Source organism: Ctenopharyngodon idella, chromosome 5 (assembly GCF_019924925.1).
Source record: "Ctenopharyngodon idella isolate HZGC_01 chromosome 5, HZGC01, whole genome shotgun sequence".
Lineage (NCBI taxonomy): Eukaryota > Metazoa > Chordata > Actinopteri > Cypriniformes > Xenocyprididae > Ctenopharyngodon > Ctenopharyngodon idella.
Genome location: NC_067224.1, coordinates 43,431,105 through 43,454,348, shown reverse-complemented (window position 1 = coordinate 43,454,348; position 23,244 = coordinate 43,431,105). Strand labels below are relative to the sequence as shown.

The window sequence follows — 23,244 nt, the reverse complement described above, 5'->3', positions numbered from 1 at the left end:
ACAACACGTATCTAGCGCGTGAAATGAGCGTATTTTGGAGTGTGTTAAATTTCACGTGTTTTTGAACCTTTTGGCCTTCCATAGAGAAGCATCTGGATAATGTACGTTTGGATAAAATTGATAATATTTTAGTTTTATTCCTCACTTTATATCACGCAATTGTGAGTTTACAGTTGAGCTCAAAAGTTTACATACCCCTTGCAGAATCTTTGAAAATGTGAATAATTTTAACAAAATAAGAGAGAATCAAAGAAAGTTGTTGCGCTCTCCGTTGGAAAAATTCTCTTTTCCTTCAGGTGCGTAGAACCAAAAAATATAAACTTGAGCAAAACAGAAAAACTTAGGCTTAACTCACTTGCACTTTGCACTTTGCACTTTATTGCACCATGCAATTGACAAAATAAACTTTGTATTTTCCTAGACTTAAGTCTTTTTTGGATTCAGTGTGCGGCCAACAAAATAAAAGAGATCATACAAAATGCATGTTATTTTTTATTTAGTGCTGTCCTGAGTAAGATATTTTACATAAAAGATGTTTACATATAGTCCACAAGACAAAAAAAAAAAATGGCTGAATTTATAAAAATAACCCCATTTAAAAGTTTACATACCCTTGATTCTTAACACTGTGTGTGGTGACCTGGATGATCTACGACTGTTTTTTTGTTTTGTGATGGTTGTTCATGAGTCTCTTGTTTATTCTGAGCAGTTAAACTGAGCTCTGTTCTTCAGAAAAATCCTCCAGGTCCTGCAGATTCTTCAGATTTCCAGCATCTTTTGCATATTTGAACTCTTTCCAGCAGTGACTGTATGATTTTGAGATCCGTCTTTTCACACTGAGGACAACTGAGGGACTCAAACACAACTATTAAAAATGGTTCAAACATTCACTGATGCTCCAGAAGGAAACACGACGCATTAAGAGTCAGGGGTGAAAACTTTTGAACAGGATGAAGAGGTCCAAATTTTTCTTATTTTGTTTAACTATCAGATTTTTTTCATTTAGTACTGCCCTTCTGAAGCAAAAGAAGATATTTTCACATTTCCTGGAAGACAAATTAAGTACAATTTACCTCGATATTCAAATTCAAAAAGTTTTCACCCCCTGGCTCTTAATGCATCGTGTTTCCTTCTGGAGCATCAGTGAATGTTTGAACCTTTTTTAATAGTTGTGTTTGAGTCCCTCAGTTGTCCTCAGTGTGAAAAAATGGATCTCAAAATCATTCAGTCACTGCTGGAAAGAGTTCAAATATGCAAAGATGCTGGAAAACCAAAGAATTTTTGGGACCTGGAGGATTTTTCTGAAGAACAGAGCTCAGTTTAACTGCTCAAGACAAAAAAGAGACTCAAGAACAACCATCACAAAAAAAAACAACAAAAAAAACAGTCATGGATCATCCAAGTAACCACGCACAGTATTAAGAATCAAGGGTATGTAAACTTTTGAACAGGGACATTTTAATAAACTCAGCTATTTTTTTTTTTTTTTTTTTTGTCTTGTGGACCATATGTAAACATCTGTTATGTAAAATATCTTACTTAGGACAGTATTAAATAAAAAATAACATGCATTTTGATCCCTCTTATCTTGTTAAAATTATTCACATTTTCACAGATTCTGCAAGTGGCATGTAAACTTTTGAGCTCAACTGTATATCTCGCAATTCTGACTTTATATTACGGAAGTGCTAGTTTATATATCAGAATTCTGACTTTATAACCCGCAATTGTTAGAAAAAATGTCAGAATTGTTAGATACAAACTCGCAATTACTGTTTTAGTTTTTTATTTAGTGGCAGAAACTGGCTTCCATATGAAACCGTTCTTTGTAGTGAGTCAAAAACACACAACATGTGCATAGACCAATTCATGAACAAATGACTCTTATGAACCAGTTCTTTTTAGTGAGTCAAAACACAGCGCAACCCGATTCAGTGGACCGCTTTTGAATCACTGAGTAAACTGCAAGATATCAATAACTTGTTTTCTGTAAAAATGGTACTTGAGTGTGTTTGAGAAATTCATCTTTTGCAGACGAACTATACATATTGTTAGTTCATCACATAGGCTAAGTCTTACTTCAATGGATTAATTATTCATAATATCACGTTAATTTTCTCATATATCTGTGTACTCATTTTGTGTTTTACTGTATATTAACATAGGCAACAACTCGTCTTCTCTGTGTAGTAGAGATATTTTAGAATTAGAAATTTTAGAAATAGATATTTTGATGTGCTTAATAGAAAATGTCTGTTATTTGTTTTTAATTATTTTTTTAAGTATGATGATTGCTTTGTGGTCCCTCTAAGGAAATGCAACTGTTTTGCATATTAATGGACTCAAATGTCTATGTCAGGCCATAAATCCACAAGAAATGTGCATTATTGCTTGCTTTGGTGTCATAATTTCCAGATCTGTCCCTGGTCATGAATAGGCTATTTACAGACCTCTTTCACAAATGATGTGATGACCATCACTGCCCAGATGTCAGTCAGACTGAAGTGGTCTTTCTCATAGTAATATTTCTTCAGTTTGGCAAATGCTTCTCTCCAGCTGACTTTAGGACCGCCGAGTCTCTGGATGATCTTGTCTTTCACGGTCTCTAGTTTGGTGGACCAGTCTGGTTCCTGATATAAGGAGGCCATACACCTTCAGAGGAACAACAAATGCTCTTATTTTTGACATTCAACCCATCTGTGTGTGTGTGTGTGTGTGTGTGTGTGTGTGTGTTGTCTCTGAGGGTTTGTACCAGGTGGATCCAGAGACTCCGCTCAGATAAAGGACACAGTCCAGAAGACCTGTTTTCTGGAGCTGAACCAGGGATCCCAGCAAACCCACCATGGCTCTTTCTCCTCCTCCAGAACCCAGTAAGGCAATGTTTGGCACCTCATTCTGAAACACACACCACTCAAAGCATCAAAGCAATGACACTCTAAAATGTTGAGACTGCAAAATAGACACATCCAACCCTTCCCCCCCTCCCACACACACACATATATATGAACTAGCACGACTAACACAGAGCAAGTTTTTGCAAATGTGTGAAATAAAATGTGTGAAACACACATTCACAGACACACAAAGCACCATTATACACACACAAATGAACCAGTGTGGCTGTAACAAAATCGTAAAATTGAGCCAAAACTCTCAAATAAGAGGTTGAAATCAGATCAGTCCCAGATTTATTAAGCTGTGATAAAACAAACCTGTTCATTTTTGATACATTTTTATTGAATTTTGCTGTTATGTATAACAAAATGCCCTCCTCTGTGTTCAGGTTTGACTGTAGTAAAAGTGATGCAAAAACTGACACTTCAAATTAACATTAAAAAAAAAACTAAACCTTGACAAAAAGTAGTCTTTGAGAGTGTCTAAGTATAAATCCAAATCTCAATAAAAATAAGTATTTGTTGTCTAAAAACACTAGATAATTTATAAGCCACTTAATATAGAACTATATAGGAATCTAGTGGTTACAGCATGGCATTACAAAAGGTTTTTTTTTTTTTTTTTTTTAAAGTTTACATATTATTTTTTTAAGTTTACATGTATTATTTTCAATGGGGGAAAATTGTATAAATATTGCATATAGTATCATAAAATACCCTCAAAATTCTGAATAATTGTCAAAAAATATTATTGAACAAATATATTTCATTTGTTTTCCTGGCGAGGGAAAAAAGTTACATTTTAAGGCATCGGTCATTTTTGACCATGGAGAAGTTAAGTGTGACCCCTAAATGAAGAGGACCTGAGGGTTAAGACAGCACCATTCACAGGTCATCTCAGATATATGAAGTATAAAATAAGAAGCTTTACCTGACTGCACTGTATCTGAAGCTTCTTCAGGCTTTCTAGAACAGATTTTTTCCTTCCGGCTACAAACTCCTCCTCCTCCTTATTCAGAGAGGGTTCGATTCGCACCTTACCGCTGCAGCGACAGACAGAACAGTCCTGAATGTAACTTATTTGATATTTAGATATTGAATATTCTAGATTTCAATGCAATTAAGTCTGCAGTTTATGTTGAACAGTTATTATCATAGTTAGACTTTAATTGTGTAAGTAATGTAGTACAAAACTTATTTTAATGCTTCCATGAATCTGAGCAGGATTACATACCTTTCCTGGGGTTTGGATGCGCTCATCTATAAAACAATAGAGTCCACATGCAAGTCAGTTTCTGTTATTTTAGATTTTATATATATTTAAAGAACATTACACAGGTTTTGATGTATAGAAAATTGAAAACTGTCACTGAAATACGAATCCCACAAATCGTTTTTCACCATGATTGTTTTTTTATGCACTTTTGATAGTGTGTGGGTCACTGCTGTTGACCGTGTTTAAATTGGTTTTAAAGTTAATTACAGAAAAATGCTGGATTTGTTCATACTATGATTGTCAAATGTAATTTATGATGCCATGAAACCTTTTAAATGCCTTGCTATTGCTGAAACGACATTATTTACCTTAAGCTTAAAAGTAAATACTTACTATTGCTGTAAATCCCGAGTCTTCACCAACAACACCACAGCAGCTGTTTCCTTTATATGCGGAGAGATGCTCTTTATATGGCTATGAAACTGCACTGCAAGTCCAGAAATAATCATGAGGGTGAAGTTGTGAATGATAAATTATACAATCATTCACAGGGGCTGCATTTACACTGGCACGAAAAATCTGATTTTTTGCTCACATCTGACACAGATCGGAATTTGACGCACACGTGTAATCACAAAAATCTGCATGAGATTCGATTTTTTCACATTGATCTGAACCACTTCCAAATGTGGTTTTAAATCAGATACATATCTGATATCTGGACATGCGATCTATATGGCAAGCTGTTTTGACTTTTATTCATTTTCAGGATATGACTTCTTGATGTCAATAGTTCAATTCTTGATATCAGGAATTACATTTCCACTAGTAAAAACTATAATTCTTGATATCTGTACTTGTATTTTCACTAGTTAAATGTCACCATAGGCTGCCATTCAAATTCAATTGTTGATATCAAGAATTGATTTCTTACTAGTTGAAATTCCAATTTCACATATCAGAAATACAATTCTTACTAGTTAAAATCATAATTTTTATTATCAATAATTACTTTGTTGCTAGTGCAAATATCTGTTCTTGATATCAACAATTGAACTGCTACTAGTAACAATGTCAATTTTTGATATCAATAATTGGATTGTGAGTATTGACAATGTTCGTTTCTGATATCATGAATGTGATTGTTACTAGTAAGAGCCATTTTAGATATCTGAAATTATACTGATATCAGAAATACATTTTCAGATATCAAAAATGAACATTTTTACTAATAACAATGTAGTTATTGATATAAATTTTTTTGATTTTTTTACTAGTAAGAAGTATTTCTGATATGTGAAACTGGAATTTAAACTAGTAAGAAATCAATTCTTGATGTCAACAATTGAATTTGAATGGCAGCCTATGGTGATATTTAACTAGTGAAAAGTACAGATATCAAGAATTCTAGTTTTTACTAGTGGAAATGTAATTTCTGATATAAAGAATTCATATCCTGAGAATGAATAAAAGTCAAAACAGCTTGCCATAGTCCTACGTCTAAACACACATATCCGATTCTCCTTGGACTTCCAACTCCAAGCCAGCACAAGGCGAAGGCGACACGTTTGCTCACTGAAAGGTAGCTTTTATGTTGTTTTACGAAGCAAATGTGCCTGTATGCACTCGCACTAAAAACTTGCAGCTTTATTATTGAGGTGGGAACTTTATGTCTATTTTTTTCTTGAAAGAAATTGCGTGCACACGCACACATTAAGCAGCTGAATTTCAACCTCTGCCTGGTTAATTTGGGGTGCAAACTTGGAGTCACGGTGGATGACATCAACAGACTCGCTATGGCAAGCCGTTTTAGCTTAAATTGTTCCCAGTGTTACTCGTCGTAATTGCATTTTTACTAGTAAGAATTCAATTAGAGAGCTCTCTAATTCAATTCTTACTAGTAACAATTATGATTAGAGAGCTCTATAATTCAATTAGAGAGCTCTGCAATTGCATTAAAGAGCTCTATAATTCAGTTCTTACTAGTAACAATTATTATTAAAGAGCTCTCTAATTCAATTGCAGAGCTCTCTAAATCAGTTCTTACTAGTAAGAATTACAATAAGAAAGCTCTTTAATGCAATTCTTACTAGTAACAATTCCTGTTACAGAGCTCTACAATCATATTCTTACTAGTAAAAACTTGTATTATTAGATGCAAAATAGATTTGCGATTACACCCATTTCCCTCCCCAAATCCCGCCTGCGATGCTACTCTTCAAAATAAAAGTCCAATTAGAACGAATTGTTATTGTGTCAGAATGACCACAATACTGAAATGAACATGGATATGTTTTGCTATTAAAAGATAATATTTAATCACTACATTAATTCACATCTTTACGTTTTATATGGTAATGATAAAGTTTACCAGACAAAATATAGGCCTAATCTCTTTAATAAATAAATAAATAAACAATAGTAATATATATAAAAAGAAAAGCCCAAATTAGGAGTATGCGATATTGACAAATAATATATACATTTTTGGGGATTTTTTCGACAAGGATAAGGCGATATCTTGCTGATTGTTTTTGTGAGGCCTGGTTTAGGCCTGTATAGAACTACCAGTAAGTGGCAGCCCAATCCTGTCTTAATGAGTGATTCATTGAATCATTCATTCAAATGGTTCGTTCAAAATGGTTGTTTCATTTAGAAACGAAGCAAATTATTGTCTTTATGAATTGGTAATTGAATCATTGACTCAAATTATTCGTTTAAAAACACATTCACATCAAGTAGCCTATGAAACATTGCACTGTTGCTCTGAGATGCACAACAGTTCGGCCCCGGCATCGTTTGAAACTATTTTCATTGGCTAAACAGAGCAAAAACAGACAATATTGTGTCCAAAATGTAACTCACTGAATATTAACTTTTTGTTTGTTATAAACTATATAAGTATAAAATTCGTGATCACGCTATGTTATAGGCCTATTAAAAACTCATACAGGGATATTTTTGTCCTCATATAGCAGCATTACTGGCTTCATCATGCAGTGAATGTTTTGGACTCTCAAGTCGTGTTTTCGTTCGTCTTTTGCAAAGTCAGTGACACTCGATAGCGAATGTCAGCTCGTATATCGTTAAAATGACAATTCATCGATGATAAATATCGCACACCCCATAGCCCAAATTGCCTCAGCATTATTTTATGAGTAGAAAATTCAAGTAAAACTCTCACAATGCTGAACAAAATAAGTATTTTACAATTTTAAAATATCTGCATACCTAATTATTTATCTTTTCTGAGCGAGTGTGAATTCACCTTAAAATACAACAGCACGTAGCATATACCTTCACAACGGGGCTAAATGCACACCTTAAGAAAAATGTGCTTTTCAGTTCTCCGATATTAAAACAATCAATTTAGCAAAGTTTGTAGCCTACTATATTTGGTTTATTTTGATACCTATAAAATAATTCATTTTTGTTCAACAAATATACTGTCATTTAAATATGTTCATTTTGAAAAGCTATATTATTACTTATATAGGCTAGCCTACTATTATTTTACCCAAAATATAGAATCAGCCAAATTAGTGCTGAGCTGAATTTTTGTGCCATCTAGTGGTTTAAAAGAGAATAAAGTCAAACGCGCCTTCAGCCCGTCTATAAAGCATAATCAATAATGCTATAATGTTATAATGGTTTTAATCAACACCAAAAATAGTTAGGCCTATTTCTTATAGGCTATATAATGCTTATATCAGATCATTAGAGCCTCTACGTTGCTGTTCATCATTGAAAACGGCTTTACTGAACAACCTGGAGTGCCATCGCTCATTTTGTGAATATGCATGAGGCGTAATTATCATAATAAGGTAGTGCTGAATAGAGAGCAACACAATGCAATTCTTACTAGTAAAAATTCATTTAGAGAGCTCTCTAATACAATTGTTACTAGTAAGAATTCAAATTAGAGAGCTCTTTAATGCAATTCTTACTAGTAACAATTGAATTAGAGAGCTCTCTAATTCAATTTTTACTAGTAAAAATGCAATTACGACGAGTAACACTGGGAACAATTTAAGCTAAAACGGCCTGCCATAGTCTCGCGCCTAGTGGTGGAAATTTTGATTCTTCCAAGAGATTCGTTCATTTTCAGTTCGTTCACCAAAATGATTCATTCACTGATTCGTTCAGTGACCATTTCTTCATATTACATAAATACGCCAGCAGGTGGCGAAAAAGAGAGACAGAAAATAAATAAATAAATAAATAAAATGTGTGCCTAATCTAGACCCAACTCATTAAATAAATAAAATAAATTTAAATAAGTGGTTTAGATGACCAAAGCACAAGGTTTTCTTGCATTATTAACATTTTAATTGTTTGGTCAGACATTTACACATTCATAAATCTGGGATTATGTTAAACGTGGAGTTATGTAGGCTATGTTAAATATCAATATATTAACAAGCGTATGTGCTCAGTACCTATAACTGCGCTTTGCATCCTAGAGTGACTCGCATGCTAAATGACCGACCTACCGGGTACACTCTCATTCATTTCATCCACAAACGAGATCTTTCTCTCGTTCAGACTCAAAAGTCATTTTATTTAAAAGAAGAAAACTGTAAAAAAAAAAAAAAAAAATACAAAATGCACACAAAACCAGTGCGTACAGTAATCATTTAACCATCAGCTTGCGTTATTGAGCGTTTGTGCCCAAGACACTTGCAAAAATGGGTTTACAAAAAACACATTTATGTTTATTTGCATTTATGCATTTGGCAGATGCTGTTATCCAAAGCGTCTAGTGCTGTTATTACAGGGACGATCCCCGTGGATCAACCTGGAGTAAAGTGTCTTGCTCTGCAGAGATCGAACCAGCAACCTTCTGCTTACCAGCTCAGTGGTTTAGCCCACCACACTACAAAAGTAATGAAGCTGAAATAAAAAGAAACTGAATGAATTAATTAATGTGTTTAAATGTTTTACAGGTAGTCATGCTGATGGAGAGCAGGCACATGAATGTTTGGAGCAGACACAGCGGCAGCCAGATTGTCCCGTACGTCTTCTCCCACTCTTGCTTCAAGGTTGTGGGGTTCAGGGGTCCATCATCATGATCTTCCTCATCCTCTGGATCGACGATGTCCCCATTGAGGAGAGCAGCAATGTTCAAGTGCAACCGAACTCAGACTACCTCCTTCAATTCACTTAACTATCACAACTTTTTTTTTTTAGATTTTGAAATCAATTTTTTTATTCCAGAATCTATATTAATTCATATTAAATTGCTTCATTTTAGTCCTTGCTTATAGTCGAGAAATCTGCCAAAGAGGAGGAGTCTTATGAGGACATGGGCTTCGGCCTGTTTGATTAAACTGCTGAATGAACATCAGTGTCAGTTTAACACCAATAAAACATCTGGAAACAACAGTTGTGACTCTTGTGTGTTTGGATTGGTGTGCGCACATGTTTTGTGTGCAGAAAGTGTAAATCTTGCTGTTGATTAATTCCTTTAAGTAAACTTTTAGTCTTCAAATGCACAGGTAGCTTTATCAATAGGTCATTTTCACCACAAAAACATGTCATTGCAAATAACTAAAATAAACTTAATTCTTTATAGTAGAAACATTTCAGGATCTGTTTTACTTTGTTCAGATAGAAGTTAAACAATGCAATCCCTGGATGCTAACGAAATATTACACCATTTATACCGGATTTTTTGCTTAATATTTGTTGCTGTAGGGCAGAATAACATTTCTATGTTTGATCCTTTACTGCTTGTAGTTTCTAAAGTATTACTTCAAACATATATTTAAACCTGTATTTTATGTATTTTAATTTAATATAAAACTTCCATATGTTTGATTACAGTTTTGATAAACTACTAGTAATAAACGTTTGTTACATATTTGTCAGTCATGGATAAATGAAACACAAATAAGATTCGTGCAACAGTACTGTACAGTATTTAAATGCACAATTTCCAGGGTTAGGGATTTTTTATTTATCAAACAGTCTCATGCATTTGACCTAATTGACGTTTGCAGTTATATGCCAACATTATAACCATGTTCATTCAAGTCCTCCTGAAGTCAGTAAAATCACCAAAATGACATATTTAAAGTTTTTTTTCCTGTGAAAAAAACATTTCTTCATGCCTTAAAATAACGCTACACCCTTGCCTCAGTTAGTAGTATACGCAAAGCAATGAATATGCAAATTAGCCCCGCCTCCACTCACTCACGCAGCTCAGAGATCCACTCGGTCAACTTACTGAGGTAAACGCTGCACAATGGAATCGCTCTTTACAACATCGGAGACATAACGGTAATTAATATGATTAGTGTTTTGCTTGACTATGTTACCAAACAGCTAATAATGTGTTGCTAATGTTACACCCGCCATATTGCTAATTCTACACAATTTTTCATATCAACAGACTCTCGAGACTCCCCCGCTAATTCGCTGTTAATGATATGCTAAAGCCCACCGGCACATCGACGTGATTGGTTACAAGGTAGTTGGTGACATCACATACACCAGCGATTTCAAATCTGTTTTTTTCACTTCAGATTTAAGGAGAAAATACTCAGCAATGGTGCTGACTGATGAATTTGCACATGGTTTATCTTAAAGCATATTAAAAACACCACATAGACTTATAAACAATATTAAAAACTTGATTTTCACCACAGGGGGTCTTTAACTGATTCAATTTGATTGTTTTCACAAATGGGCTGGTTTATACCGATTCTAAGGAATCAAATACAGTAGATGCATTTTTGAAAACATGATTACTAAACTAAAATCAAATAGATTCAAATACTTAACTTTTTTTTAGTGTATTTAACTGTTAAGGGCATGGAAGAAATTTTTGGGAAATTTAATTATTACACTGAGTTTAGGGAAACCAAATCAACCAAATTAATAAGAACCCATTTTAAATGTCCCCTAGTAAGGGGAAAGAAAAAATGATGAAACTCTGAATTGACCAGTCAGCATTCAGGATCATAACTCTGTTTTATTATAATCAGCATGCAGAAAGAAACATTGAAACATGCAGAAACATATTAAACAGAATTAGCAGAAAAAAAGCATTTTGCAGAAAAAAAAAAAAGCTAACAGAAAAAGAAATTAAACGCTTGTAAAATGACTGATATGCAGTGTTGGGGAAAGTTACTTTGGAAATTAATGCATTACGCCCATAAAAAGCAACTATTGCATTACTTAGTTACTTTTTAAGGAAAAACTTCTGCACTTACGATTCCTCTCAACATGGCGACAGGAGAGGCATCAATCAATAAAAGGAAAAACAAAGTAACTTGTGCTGCTTATTTGTAAAAAAGTAACTCAGATATTAAATTGTAAATTTAAAAGTAATGCATTACTTTACTAGTTACTTGAAAAATGTAATCTGATTACGTAACTTAAGTTACTTATAATAGGTTACCCCCAACACTGCTGATATGCAAATCAGTTTAGTCTATATTCAGATTTTACATGTTAGCGTCTAGATCCTTTTTGCCCAACGGCCGCACGGATCTGCTCCAGCAGTTTTCCTCTGTTGTTTGTGATGTTTTTTCCAGCGACCTCCACGAGATCAGTGATCATCTTAGCGCTGTAAGGACCTTGAAAGGTCTTATAATTTTTCCTCCAGTCCTCAATTTTGTCTGAAGAAACATTAACACACTTAAATCAGAACACAGTTGATATTTCAGTTTTATTCAGGACATTGTAAGATTTTAACTTGCCTCCACAGTTGACCACATTAAAGAGAGGGATGTGGATCACGGTTGGAGTGTTTTTGCCTTTAAACACATAGAAGTCCTTTGGTTTCTCTGAGTGTCCACTGGGAATGTTGACCTCAGGGAAAGGGATGTTTAGTTCCTTGCACGTCTTGGCAGCTTCCTTCACCGTCTGCAGTGGAAAAGCAGCAGAATTTCTCTTGTTTTTTTAATCACTAACATTTACTTATGAGTGAAACTGTAGAGAATTAAATATGCGTGTAATACCATGAAAGGATCACCCTCACTGAAATCCAGGGAAATGATGAGGTCGATGTTTCTCTCTTTTCTCAGCACTGAGAAGTAGGGTGAGTTGAGCAACAGCCCGGTGTCTTCAAAGTCTCTCGTCTCAGTTTCCAGAAGAGTGGAGGGCACTGCTTCATCTGAGGGATCACAGCATTATTATATTATTCACAATGAATTTCCAGTCAGCAGGTCTGTTCTTACCTGTCATGTTGTGGAGGAAGTTATGATTCCTGCCCCAGATCCACTGATTCATGCAATTAATAATGCTCATCCAAGCATCTGTAAAACAAATGCACTCTTATTAATAAAGTTCTTCAGTTTTAAGATTGAGTAAATAGTTCTTTTGGCCCTCTAGCGGTTGAAGCATAACACTAAAAGTTACTTACGGCGGAACATTGTTTTAATCGTTACGTGATGCGAGTTGTGCTTCGGCTCCTGCGCGGATGAATCTGATCAGTGCGAATGTCACTAACGACATCAAAACTCCCCCAATAATAATTCAAGAAAGATGGAAAACATGTCTTATAAGTAACTTGTATCTTATAACGGTTGTTTTGACTTGTTGAAATCGATTGTTTTAAAATAATATTACAAGGTTTTGGCAATGATTGCTATTCATATCAGATAACCGTGGAAACTATAACTCTTCATATTCAGTTTTTCTGCTTTTTTTTTTTATCAGCAATTCTGTCTTTCCACATGACTTTTGCCTCCAGAGAGGTTTGTAAAAAGACAGGACATGTACATTAGTGAGTTCTTCTTATTCTAGTATGTGTATCTTTTTTTTTCTTTTTTGTTTTTCATAATTGTTTTAAAATTTTGCCAAAAAGCAAAAATAGGCAAAATAAAATGTCCTATTTAAGACCTCAGTGAGTTCCAGTCACTCATACGTCACGTTCACATGTTGACCACATGATGTCGCCATGACACAATGAGAGCATATCGTGTTTTTGTGTCAATTATGGTAAAATAGAATAAAAATGACATGAAATCACTTTTAAAACAGCTGACGAAAAGCAAAAACGAAGGTATCATTACACAAACTTAATGTCTAATGTTAAAGTTTGTTTTTACATTCATATTCATTGGAGTCAGGACACGCCGCCATCTTGGAATTTACGTCAAATGAGGTCAGGTTGATCGATGTACCCCGAGTTCATACGCAAAATGGCTGACTTTGAGTGGCGTTTCAGACATTATTTCCTAGAAGGAGGTGGGAAAAATCCAAAATATGATCTGTCTGGAACATAGTATAAGTAAGGATATTTATAGGCAAATACTCAAAACTGGTTTAGCGATTGTTACCAGCGTAAAGATTGTTTTCTGAACTTAGTTCATGCAGCAAATGTACTGCTATGCTAACTGTTGATTCGTTTTTTATTACTGGTTCTGTCGCTTTCGCTTTTTGCTTGTAAACTTGTTTAGTTTCAATGTTCAGTTGTTGTGGATTCAAGCTATTATGACACCTTCCACTGCATATAGTAGCCTGAACTTCTTTCATTTATTTATAGATAGATAGACGTAAACACGGAAGTATGCAGTTTCAAGCAAAATCCATCCCGACAGCTTAAATATAAATAGGCTGATTATTATAGGTTTACGGTAGTGATTTGGGGTAAGGCAAATCCAATTGACAGTTGGATTTGTAATATACTCGCTGGTTATTTACATTTTGTTAAAGGGTTAGTTCACCCAAAAAGGAAAATAATGTCATTAATTACTCCCCCTCATGCCGTTCCACACCCGTAAGACCTTCGTTAATCTTCGGAACGGAAATTGAGATATTTTTGTTGAAATCCGATGGCTCAGTGAGGCCTACATAGGGAGTAATGACTTTCCTCTCTCAAGATCCATAAAGGTACTAAAAACATATTTAAATCAGTTCATGTGAGTACAATGGTTCGATATTAATATTATAAAGTGACGAGAATATTTTTGGTGCGCCAAAAAAAACAAAATAATTCGACACGCTGGTTCATTATGCTCTGAAGCTTCCTGAAGCAGTGTTTTGAAATCGGCCATCAGTATATAAGTCATTATTTTGTTTTTTTTGGCGCACCAAAAATATTCTCGTCACTTAATTTTAATATTGAACCACTGTACTCACATTAACTGATTTAAATATGTTTCTAGTACATTAATGGATCTTGAGAGAGGAAATGTCATTGCTGGCTATGTAGGCCTCACTGAGCCATCGGATTTCAACAAAAATATCTCAATTTGCGTTCTGAAGATTAATGAAGGGCTTACGGGTGTGAAACGGCATGAGGGTGAGTAATAAATGACAGAATTTTCATTTCTGGGTGAACTAACCCTTTAATTTTGACAGTGTAGTTTTGATTTTGAGTTCTTATCGAGAACAATGTTGGCTGTATAGACTTCTTGACTACATGTTTCATTACAGGATCAGACAAGTATTTTGTTTTTTAATAGAACTAACTGGTTTTCAAAAGAACCAGAGGATGAAAAGTTATTTGAATCTTAAATATCTAAAATATTAAATGTACAGTGGTTTACGTATCAATCTCACTATAAAATAAAAAATTGCATATAAAATTTCCATCCATTTGAATTACACAGTTTTAACACAAACTAATAAACTTAATGTGATGCATATTTGTCAGTCGTACATAAATGAATCAGTTTTCTATAATAGTGCTAGTGTTTTTTTTTATTTTTATTCACAATAACCAGGTTGAAACAGGTTCTGACCTGTTTTATTTATGTGTGACTGACAAATATGCATCACATTACGTTTATTAGTTTATGTTAAAACAATGGATGGAAATTTTGGGTAACAGTAAGGTACACTTAAGGTGTAAATCAGCATCCACACAACTCTAGAAAAGTGGTGTGGAGAATGGATGGATGGATATTAGAAACAGTTCAACCTACCTAATATCCAGAAACCAATCCGATCACTCAATCTGTTGTATTCATCTGTGGTGTAACTCTTCACATTCAGTTTTTCTGTTTTTGTATGAGCAATTCTCAGTCTGTCCTCATGGCTTTTGCCTCCAGGGAGGTCTGTAAAAAGACGGGACATGTACATTAGTGAGTTCTTCTTATTCTAGTTTGTGTATCTTTTTTTTTGTTTCATGGTTTGATTTTCATAATTGTTTTTAAATTTTGCCAAAAAGCAAAAATAGACTGTCATACATTTTTTAAAATTACATTTAATCATTAACAGATGCTTTTATCTAAAGCGACTTACAAATGACACATTTTAAACGCAGATATGATATGAAATATGGCCGTTTGTATTTTATACAGTATTTATTTATTTATTTATTTATTTTTTTAAAGTTTCCTTCTCAAATCTAAAGGCCTGTTCACACCAAGGACGATAACTATAATGATAACTATTTTAGCGTTCACATCGTCCAGCGCACAATATCGTTGTTTATTAAAGGGCTAGTTCACCCAAAAATGAAAATTCTGTCACCCTCAAGTTGTTCTAAACCTGTATGAATTTATTTCTTCTGCTGAACACAAAAGAAGATATTTTGAAGAATGTCTGTAACCAAACAGTTAATGGATCCCATTGACTTCCATGGTATTTTTTTTTCCTACTATGGAAGTCAATGTCCATCAACTGTTTAGTTACACATAATCTTTCAAATATCTTCTTTTATGTACAAAAGAAAGAAACTAATACAGGTTTGGAACAAATTGAGGGTGAGTAAATTATGACAGAATTTAAAGTAATCCATGTGACTCCAACCTCAATTTTATGAAGTGACGTGAGAGCTTTGTGCAAAAAACAAAATGTAGCACTTTATTTACAAAATATTAATCTTGATATTAATATTAATATTTTTTAGGTGAACTAACCCTTTAAAGCGACAGTTTTGTCGTCGTCTGCTTTAAATGCTCGAGCTCTTTAAAGCAGGATGGATTCTGATTGGCTGTCAAATCAAAGTGATTCCAACGATATTGTTTCTCTGCGCCGTTACAGTTGTGGTGTGGACTCTGCTATTCTTTTATATTTAGAGCGATTTTAGAACTATATCTTTATAGTTCTCGTCCTTGGTGTGAATGGGCCTTTAATTAAGACGTGAACACAAGGCTGTGAAGGACATACAGACCAATAAGTGGCTTGTTACCGTTCAGTGTTGTCCTGATGGATTCATCAAGAGCAGAAGTATCTTCCCCAGTCAAAACAGAGAGATTCATGTCCACGAGGTTCATGAGCACCTGGTAACACTCGTCTGGAGACTTTGGATCTTGTTGTCTGCGGTCTGACATACGGTCCAGTCGTGCTTCTGGTGGTTTGATTGCTTCTTTACTCCTCTCAGGCTGTTCTATAAAATTTAGGGTCACATGATCCTTCAGAAATCATTCTAATATGCTGATTTGCTGCTTAAGAAACATTTCTTCTTCTTATTATTATTATCATATTTTTGTGAAAACTGTGATGCACTACTATTCAAAAGTTTGGGGTAAGATAAAAATGGATACTTTTATTCAACAAAGATGCATTAAATTGGTCAAATGTGACAAAATAGACATTGATAAAGATTTCCATTTCAAATATATGCTGTATTTTTCAACTTTTTTCTATTCATCAAAAATCCTGGAAAAAAGTATCATGATTTCCATAAAAATATATATACGAGAAACTGTTTTCAACATTGATAATAATCATAAATGTTTCTTGAGCAGCAAATCATCATATTAGAATGATTTCTGAAGGATCATGTGACACTGAAGACTGGAGTAATGATGCTGAAAATTCAGCTTTAACCACTAAATTACATTTTACTTAAAATTTTAAATTGTAAAACTATTTTAAATATTACTGTTTTTACTGTATTTTGATCAAATAAATGCAGCCTCGGTGAGCAGAAGAGAAAACATCAAATCAGGGCTGATAAATAGTTAAATGAAATTTATAAATAAAGACTAAGAAACACTTTACCCTTCCTCATTTCCTGAAATATTGTTTCCTTTTGTTGAAAGAAATCTGAAAAACAAAAACAAAACAAAAAAAATATCAAATGGATGGTAATGAAATAACTAATAAATAATAATTTAAGCCAAATTCAGTCCACAGAACCTTTTATCTTTTGCCAGAGGAATTTCTTAATCTCCACTTCATCGGCTAAAGCGCTTCCGCATAGAGCTGCAGAAAAACAGAGAATATCAGCAAACATGAAGTTTACAATAAAACAGAGGACACCTTAACACATAACATAAATAGTACATATTTTTATGCAATAAGTTAATAATACAGACCTGAGATTTAGGTCAATGACATACAATATAAGCTGATATTACAAATAATATTAAACTCCCCTTTAACAGAGTTTGTTACCTTGCAGGTACAGCATGTCAAATTCATCCTGCTGATTTGTCTGGGAGCCTTGGTGAAACTTGCTGCCAAAGTTGGAGGTGTCCACAAACGCTCCAGTGAGAGAATAACCTGCTTCATGTGGAGTGATCTCAAACCAGGAGTCTGCAGACAGAAACACGTCTATATAACAGCCGACACAAGCAAATGAACTCTCTGTCTTTCTTTCAGACAAACACAGACCTCTGTTATCGTGCTGTTTGCACTTCTTGTCGATCACGGTGTAGATGGGAAACGGGACTTTACCGTCTTTGCTCTGCTGGCTCCACTGCTCTGTGAGTGTGTGTTCGTCTATCTATAGAGAACACAGATTTTGCAGCTTCATGTTATTGTAGAGACCGGACGACAAATGCATTCCATTTCTTCAATCACCAATAAGTTCAAGATTTAAAACTTGTACAACAACAGTTATCTTGCCTCAAAGCCTCAAGTATCTTTACATTTACGCAGTGAGAGACTTTATAAAGAGAATTTTAGTAAATTTCCTCATTTCATTCATGCTTGAGATAAAGAAATATGACTGTTGAAGTACAAAAGTCATTTTGGAGATTTTACTTTTCACGTCAGTTTTATCTCTGATGTTGGTTAAAACGAGTGAATATGCTTTACACTGTATTTTCAGATATAGTCTGATATAGATATTATATAGAGTTATATAGATATAGTCTATATAAGCCAGATTTTATGAACAAATGACTCTTATGAACTGGTTCTTTCAGTTAGTCAAAACACACAGCTCAACCTGTCTAGCCCTGGTGTAGCCCAATTCATGAACCGGTTCTTTTCATTTAGTCAAAAACACATCGCAACCTGTCTACGTACAAATCACTCTTATGAAACCGTTCTTTGTAGTGAGTCAAAAACACACAGAGGGAGCAACATGTGCAGAGACCAATTCATGAACAAATGACTCTTATGAACCGGTTCTTTTTAGTGAGTCAAAACACAGCGCAACCCGTGTAGCCCGATTCAGTGAACCGCTTTTGAATCACTGAATCAAAACTTGATCACTAAGTACATTGCAAGATATCAATAACTTGTTCTCGGTAAAAATGCTACTTTTCCCTGAGTAGGTTTGAGAAATTGTTTTTTTCCCCCCACACAACCCCTGAAGAATCACGGGGTGCATACTGTTTTTTTTTTTTTTTTTTAACGAATTCGGCGGGAAAATCGAATCTCATCCGGATAAGATATCTGATTCCACAGCGTTTCTCCACATCTATTTTGACCTTTGTAGAATACCGTAAGCATTTTCTCGTCAAGAAGATTTCGATCATGGCGTTAGGTAAGAATCTATTCAAAAACGTTTTAATGTTTAAACGAAAACTCGATCTTACTTTCGGTGATAACGACAAATGCGCCGCTTTAAAACGATATGTGTAAGTTATTGTGAAAAGCGCAATTTAACTCGATTTACTTTATATTATAAATATTGTTAATTAATCACATAATACTTATTTCAATGGATTCATTATTCATAGTATCAAGTTAATTTTCTCACCCATCTGTGTATTAATTTTGTGTTATATATTCTCTATGTAGTAGTCTAGACCTATTCCTATAAGCTCAGAGATATTTAGAATAAGCTGATATGCTTAATAGAAAATGTCTGTTACTTCTTTTTATTTTTTAAAGTAAGATGATTACTTTGTGGTGCCTCTAAAGCAGTGGCGTAACTTTGTTTTAAAAAGTGGGTGGGACAGGAATGTGTGTGTCGGGGGGTAAATATAATATAATATATCGTATTATATTTACTATAATACGATATTTTGTTAGTCTGGAAAGTATTTACATTTGCCAATAAATCCGCGATTAGTATTGAATTGTCCTGATGGACGAGGGGTAAAGTTTTTGTTCAGCGTGCCAGAGGTTCTGGGTTCTAATCCGGCCTCGTGTAATTTATTTTATTTTTTTCTCATTAGATGTTCATCAGTGATTGTATATCAAGAGCAGGGACACGTTTATGTGCATTTTGTTGTGTGATTTAACCGGAACGAATAGAATCTCCGGCCGATAGATTGAAGCGCTCGTCCGTGTGAACACTGCGCACGAGCGCCAAGAGAACACTGTTGCGCCACTGATAACAGCGGCAACGAGCACTCAACATGATTTCAAAAACAACACATCCCAGCGCCTGATCGCCCATTATTTAACACAGCGAACAAATTGCTAATCAACTGGAGATGTTTCTTTTATATTAGTATACATCCGTGCCGCGAGATGTTTCAAAAAGTGGTGGGGACAATATCGACCCTGGCAAAAAGTGGTGGGGACATGTCCCACCCGCCCCACCCGCAAATTAAGCCTATGCTCTAAAGGAATGCAACTGTTTTGCATATCAATGGACTCAAAAGTCAGTCCATAAATCCACAAGAAATATGCATTATTGCTTGCTTTGGTGTCACTCCTCATAGTCCTCTTGCCACCCTATAAATAATTTCCAGATTTGTCCCTGGTCATGAATAGGCTATTTACAGACCTCTTTCACGCATGACGTGATGAACATCACTGCCCAGACGTCAGTCAAACTGAAGAAGTCTTTCTCATAGTAATATTTCTTCAGTTTGGAAACTGCATTTGTCCAGCTGACTTCAGGACCGTTGAGTCTCTTGATGATCTTGTCTTTCACGGTCTCTAGTTTGGTGGACCAGTCTGGTTCCTTATATAAGGAGGCCATACACCTTCAGAGGAACAACAAATGCTCTCATTTTTGACATTCAACCAAGTGTGTGTGTGTGTGTGTGTCTCAGGGTTCGTACCAGGTGGATCCAGACACTCCGCTCAGATAAAGGACACAGTCCAGAAGACCTGTTTTCTGGAGCTGAACCAGGGATCCCAGCAAACCCACCATGGCTCTTTGTCCTCCTCCAGAACCCAGTAAGGCAATGTTTGGCACCTCATTCTGAAACACACACACACACACCATTCAAAGCATTTTATTTATTATAAACAAACGTTCTTCAAGTAACGTTAATTCAATGTTATCTGGTCTTTAATAATATTCTCAAAACGTTAGCATAAAAAAGTTATTTATACATCATTCATGGAGCGTTATTAATTTTCTAAAATGTTTAGTTAGATGTTTGTCTAACATTTTTAAATGCTACTACTTGCTTCAGAATGTTCAGAGATTGTTCAAAAGTAATGTTTCAATAATGTTTGCAAAATGTAATGTAAAAAAAAACTGGACGTTTTAAACATTCAGAAATTATAACATTTTCATAACTTAATGGGAATGTTAGCAAAAGATTCTTAGAACATATTTTTGTTTGCTGGGAGGGGTGTGCCCGAATATAAAATCCGTATTCGGAAAGGCACGGGAAAAAAAAAAACAGTCTACGGATCCCAGAAAGGGACATGGTTAGTCGTTCGCTAGCAGGAGCCTGTTACTTTGTAGCACAACAGATTTCACTCACCACGTAAAGAGAGTAAGAAGAGATGGCTGATAGGACAATGGTGAATGGTTTGCAGTTTCTGAGCATCACTGACAAATATCTAATCTTGTGAAATGTGTAATAAGTACTGACGCTCCCTAGTATACACACAGCACATGTGATTGCGAATCTCGAAAGTAAAAGCGCGCGCGCATTCAAAAGCGATTTCAGTACTCCGCATATTAACAGCAGCTTCCTGATGCTGGCAAATTATTTACCTTATAATTACCCAACTATATAATTGTGAGAGAAAGCATATATATAGAAAGAAATATATTTTTTCCTCCCATCTCATGTGTATTCCCTTCAGGGGCTCCGTAGTACACGTCATTTCCTTTCCGAATATGGTATTCGGCTTCGGGCACATCCCTAAGTGCATTTTTTAATATTTAGACCAATTATATTATTGATTGCAATCAGGATGTGAAGAGAGTTTCAACCAGTACAACAAAAAGTGTTTATGAAAAACATAAAATTGCACATTGAATATTGAAATTTAATCCAGTCATAAAAACTAAATTTAGTATATAGCATGGAATGTCACGGAATTTGTCAATTTTTTGATGAATGAATAAAAAGCAGGGCCCTGATTTAACAATGGTGCGTACAGACAGATTTGTGCGTAGTGAGTGCGTAAGAACAGTTTCTTGCAAAGTGTGGGATTCACCAACTTGTACTTATACGTAAAAATGTGTGTAAATATAAGCACACCTCTGAGCATGCTTACGCAGCGAATCTAGTGGTAGAATAGCGGCACTACACATAAAAAAGCATTTAAGAGTGTCACAGTATGCAGGGCTCGACAGTAAGGACTGCCCGATGGCCCGGGGCCAGTGTAAATGATGATCGGGACAGTAGACGGAAAAGTCACTTGCCCGATCGGGCCAGTGTTGTAGGGGTGTGCATTATACAGTATCTCACAGAAGTGAGTACACCCCTCACATTTTTGTAACTATTTCATTATATCTTTTCATGTGACAACACTGAAGAAATGACACTTTGCTGCAATGTAAAGTAGTGAGTGTACAGCTTGTAAAATGGTGTAAATTTGCTGTCCCCTCAAAATAACTCAACACACAGCCATTAATGTCTAAACCGCTGGCCACAAAAGTGAGTACACCCCTAAGTGAAAATGTCCAAATTGGGCCCAATTAGCCATTTTCTCTCCCCGGTGTCATGTGACTCGTTAGTGTTACAAGATCTCAGGTGTGAATGGGGAGCAGGTGTGTTAAATTTGGTGTTATCGCTTTCACTCTCTCATACTGGTCACTGGAAGTTCAACATGGCACCTCATGGCAAAGAACTCTCTGAGGATCTGAAAAAAATAATTGTTGCTCTACATTAAGATGGCGTAGGCTATAAGAAGATTGCCAAGACCCTGAAACTGAGCTGCAGCACGGTGGCCAAGACCATACAGCGGTTTAACAGGACAGGTTCCACTCAGAACAGGCCTCGCCATGGTCGACCAAAGAAGTTGAGTATCATGTTGGCAGTATTCCAACATGATAATGACCCCAAACACACTTCCAAGACGACCACTGCCTTGCTAAAGAAGCTGAGGGTAAAGGCCAAGCATGTCTCCAGACCTAAACCCTATTGAGCATCTGTGGGGCATCCTCAAACGGAAGGTGGAGTAGCGCAAGGTCTCTAACATCCACCAGCTCCGTGATGTCGTCATGGAGGAGTGGAAGAGGACTCCAATGGCAACCTGTGAAGCTCTGGTGAACTCCATGACCAAGACGGTTAAGCAGTGCTGGAAAATAATGGTGTCCACACAAAACATTGACACTTTGGGCCCAATTTGGACATTTTCACTTTGGGGTGTACTCACTTTTGTGGCCAGCAGTTTAGACATTAATGGCTGTGTGTTGAATTATTTTGAGGGGACAGCAAATTTACACTGTTATACAAGCTGTACACTCACTACTTTACATTGTAGCAAAGTGTCATTTCTTCAGTGTTGTCACATGAAAAGATATAATAAAATATTTACAAAAATGTGAGGGGTGTACTCACTTCTGTGAGATACTGTATATTGTCTTTGATATCGTAATTGTTGATTTAACGATCTGTCATTATCGAGTATGTCCCTCACCTTACAAAAACCAAACAAAAACACATCCACTGAGTGCACGCATACACTACGTGATGTAGTTTAGTAGTTTAGACTAGTGCGCGTGCATATTTAGAGTGTACGTGATTTATTAAAATGCATTTAGAATGCCTCCAGAATTAAAGATAAGGGCCAAAAATGCCCCTGTATGTCTTTTATATTTATATAATTTAATATAGTTAACCAATATTACACGAAGAGCGCCATTTTTCTCTAACAAACTTATTTTGCCAATGAAAATAGTTTCAA

The 23,244-nt window shown here is 35.3% G+C and overlaps 1 protein-coding gene across 4 annotated transcripts in view; it reads right to left on the bottom strand.

Moving 5' to 3' along the window:
* Positions 1–2,637: 2,637 nt before the first annotated feature.
* LOC127513086 (cytosolic phospholipase A2 gamma-like) overlaps positions 2,638–23,244 on the bottom strand; it is a 58,221-nt gene continuing 37,614 nt past the window's right edge. For 3 of the 4 annotated variants that reach the window (XM_051894627.1, XM_051894625.1, XM_051894626.1), the window contains exons 5-16: positions 20,208–20,350; positions 19,928–20,129; positions 17,632–17,743; positions 17,413–17,553; positions 17,155–17,220; positions 17,017–17,061; positions 16,202–16,399; positions 14,991–15,122; positions 12,297–12,374; positions 12,078–12,232; positions 11,817–11,982; positions 11,067–11,735 (exon numbers count right to left, since the gene is read on the bottom strand). In XM_051894627.1, the coding sequence (XP_051750587.1) occupies positions 11,569–11,735; positions 11,817–11,982; positions 12,078–12,232; positions 12,297–12,374; positions 14,991–15,122; positions 16,202–16,399; positions 17,017–17,061; positions 17,155–17,220; positions 17,413–17,553; positions 17,632–17,743; positions 19,928–20,129; positions 20,208–20,350 (1,605 nt within the window). In that variant the 3' untranslated portion in view covers positions 11,067–11,568. Of the gene's footprint in view, positions 2,653–2,752; positions 2,896–11,066; positions 11,736–11,816; positions 11,983–12,077; positions 12,233–12,296; positions 12,375–14,990; positions 15,123–16,201; positions 16,400–17,016; positions 17,062–17,154; positions 17,221–17,412; positions 17,554–17,631; positions 17,744–19,927; positions 20,130–20,207; positions 20,351–23,244 lie in introns of those variants that run through there. The other variant, XR_007930323.1, reaches the window with a different exon arrangement.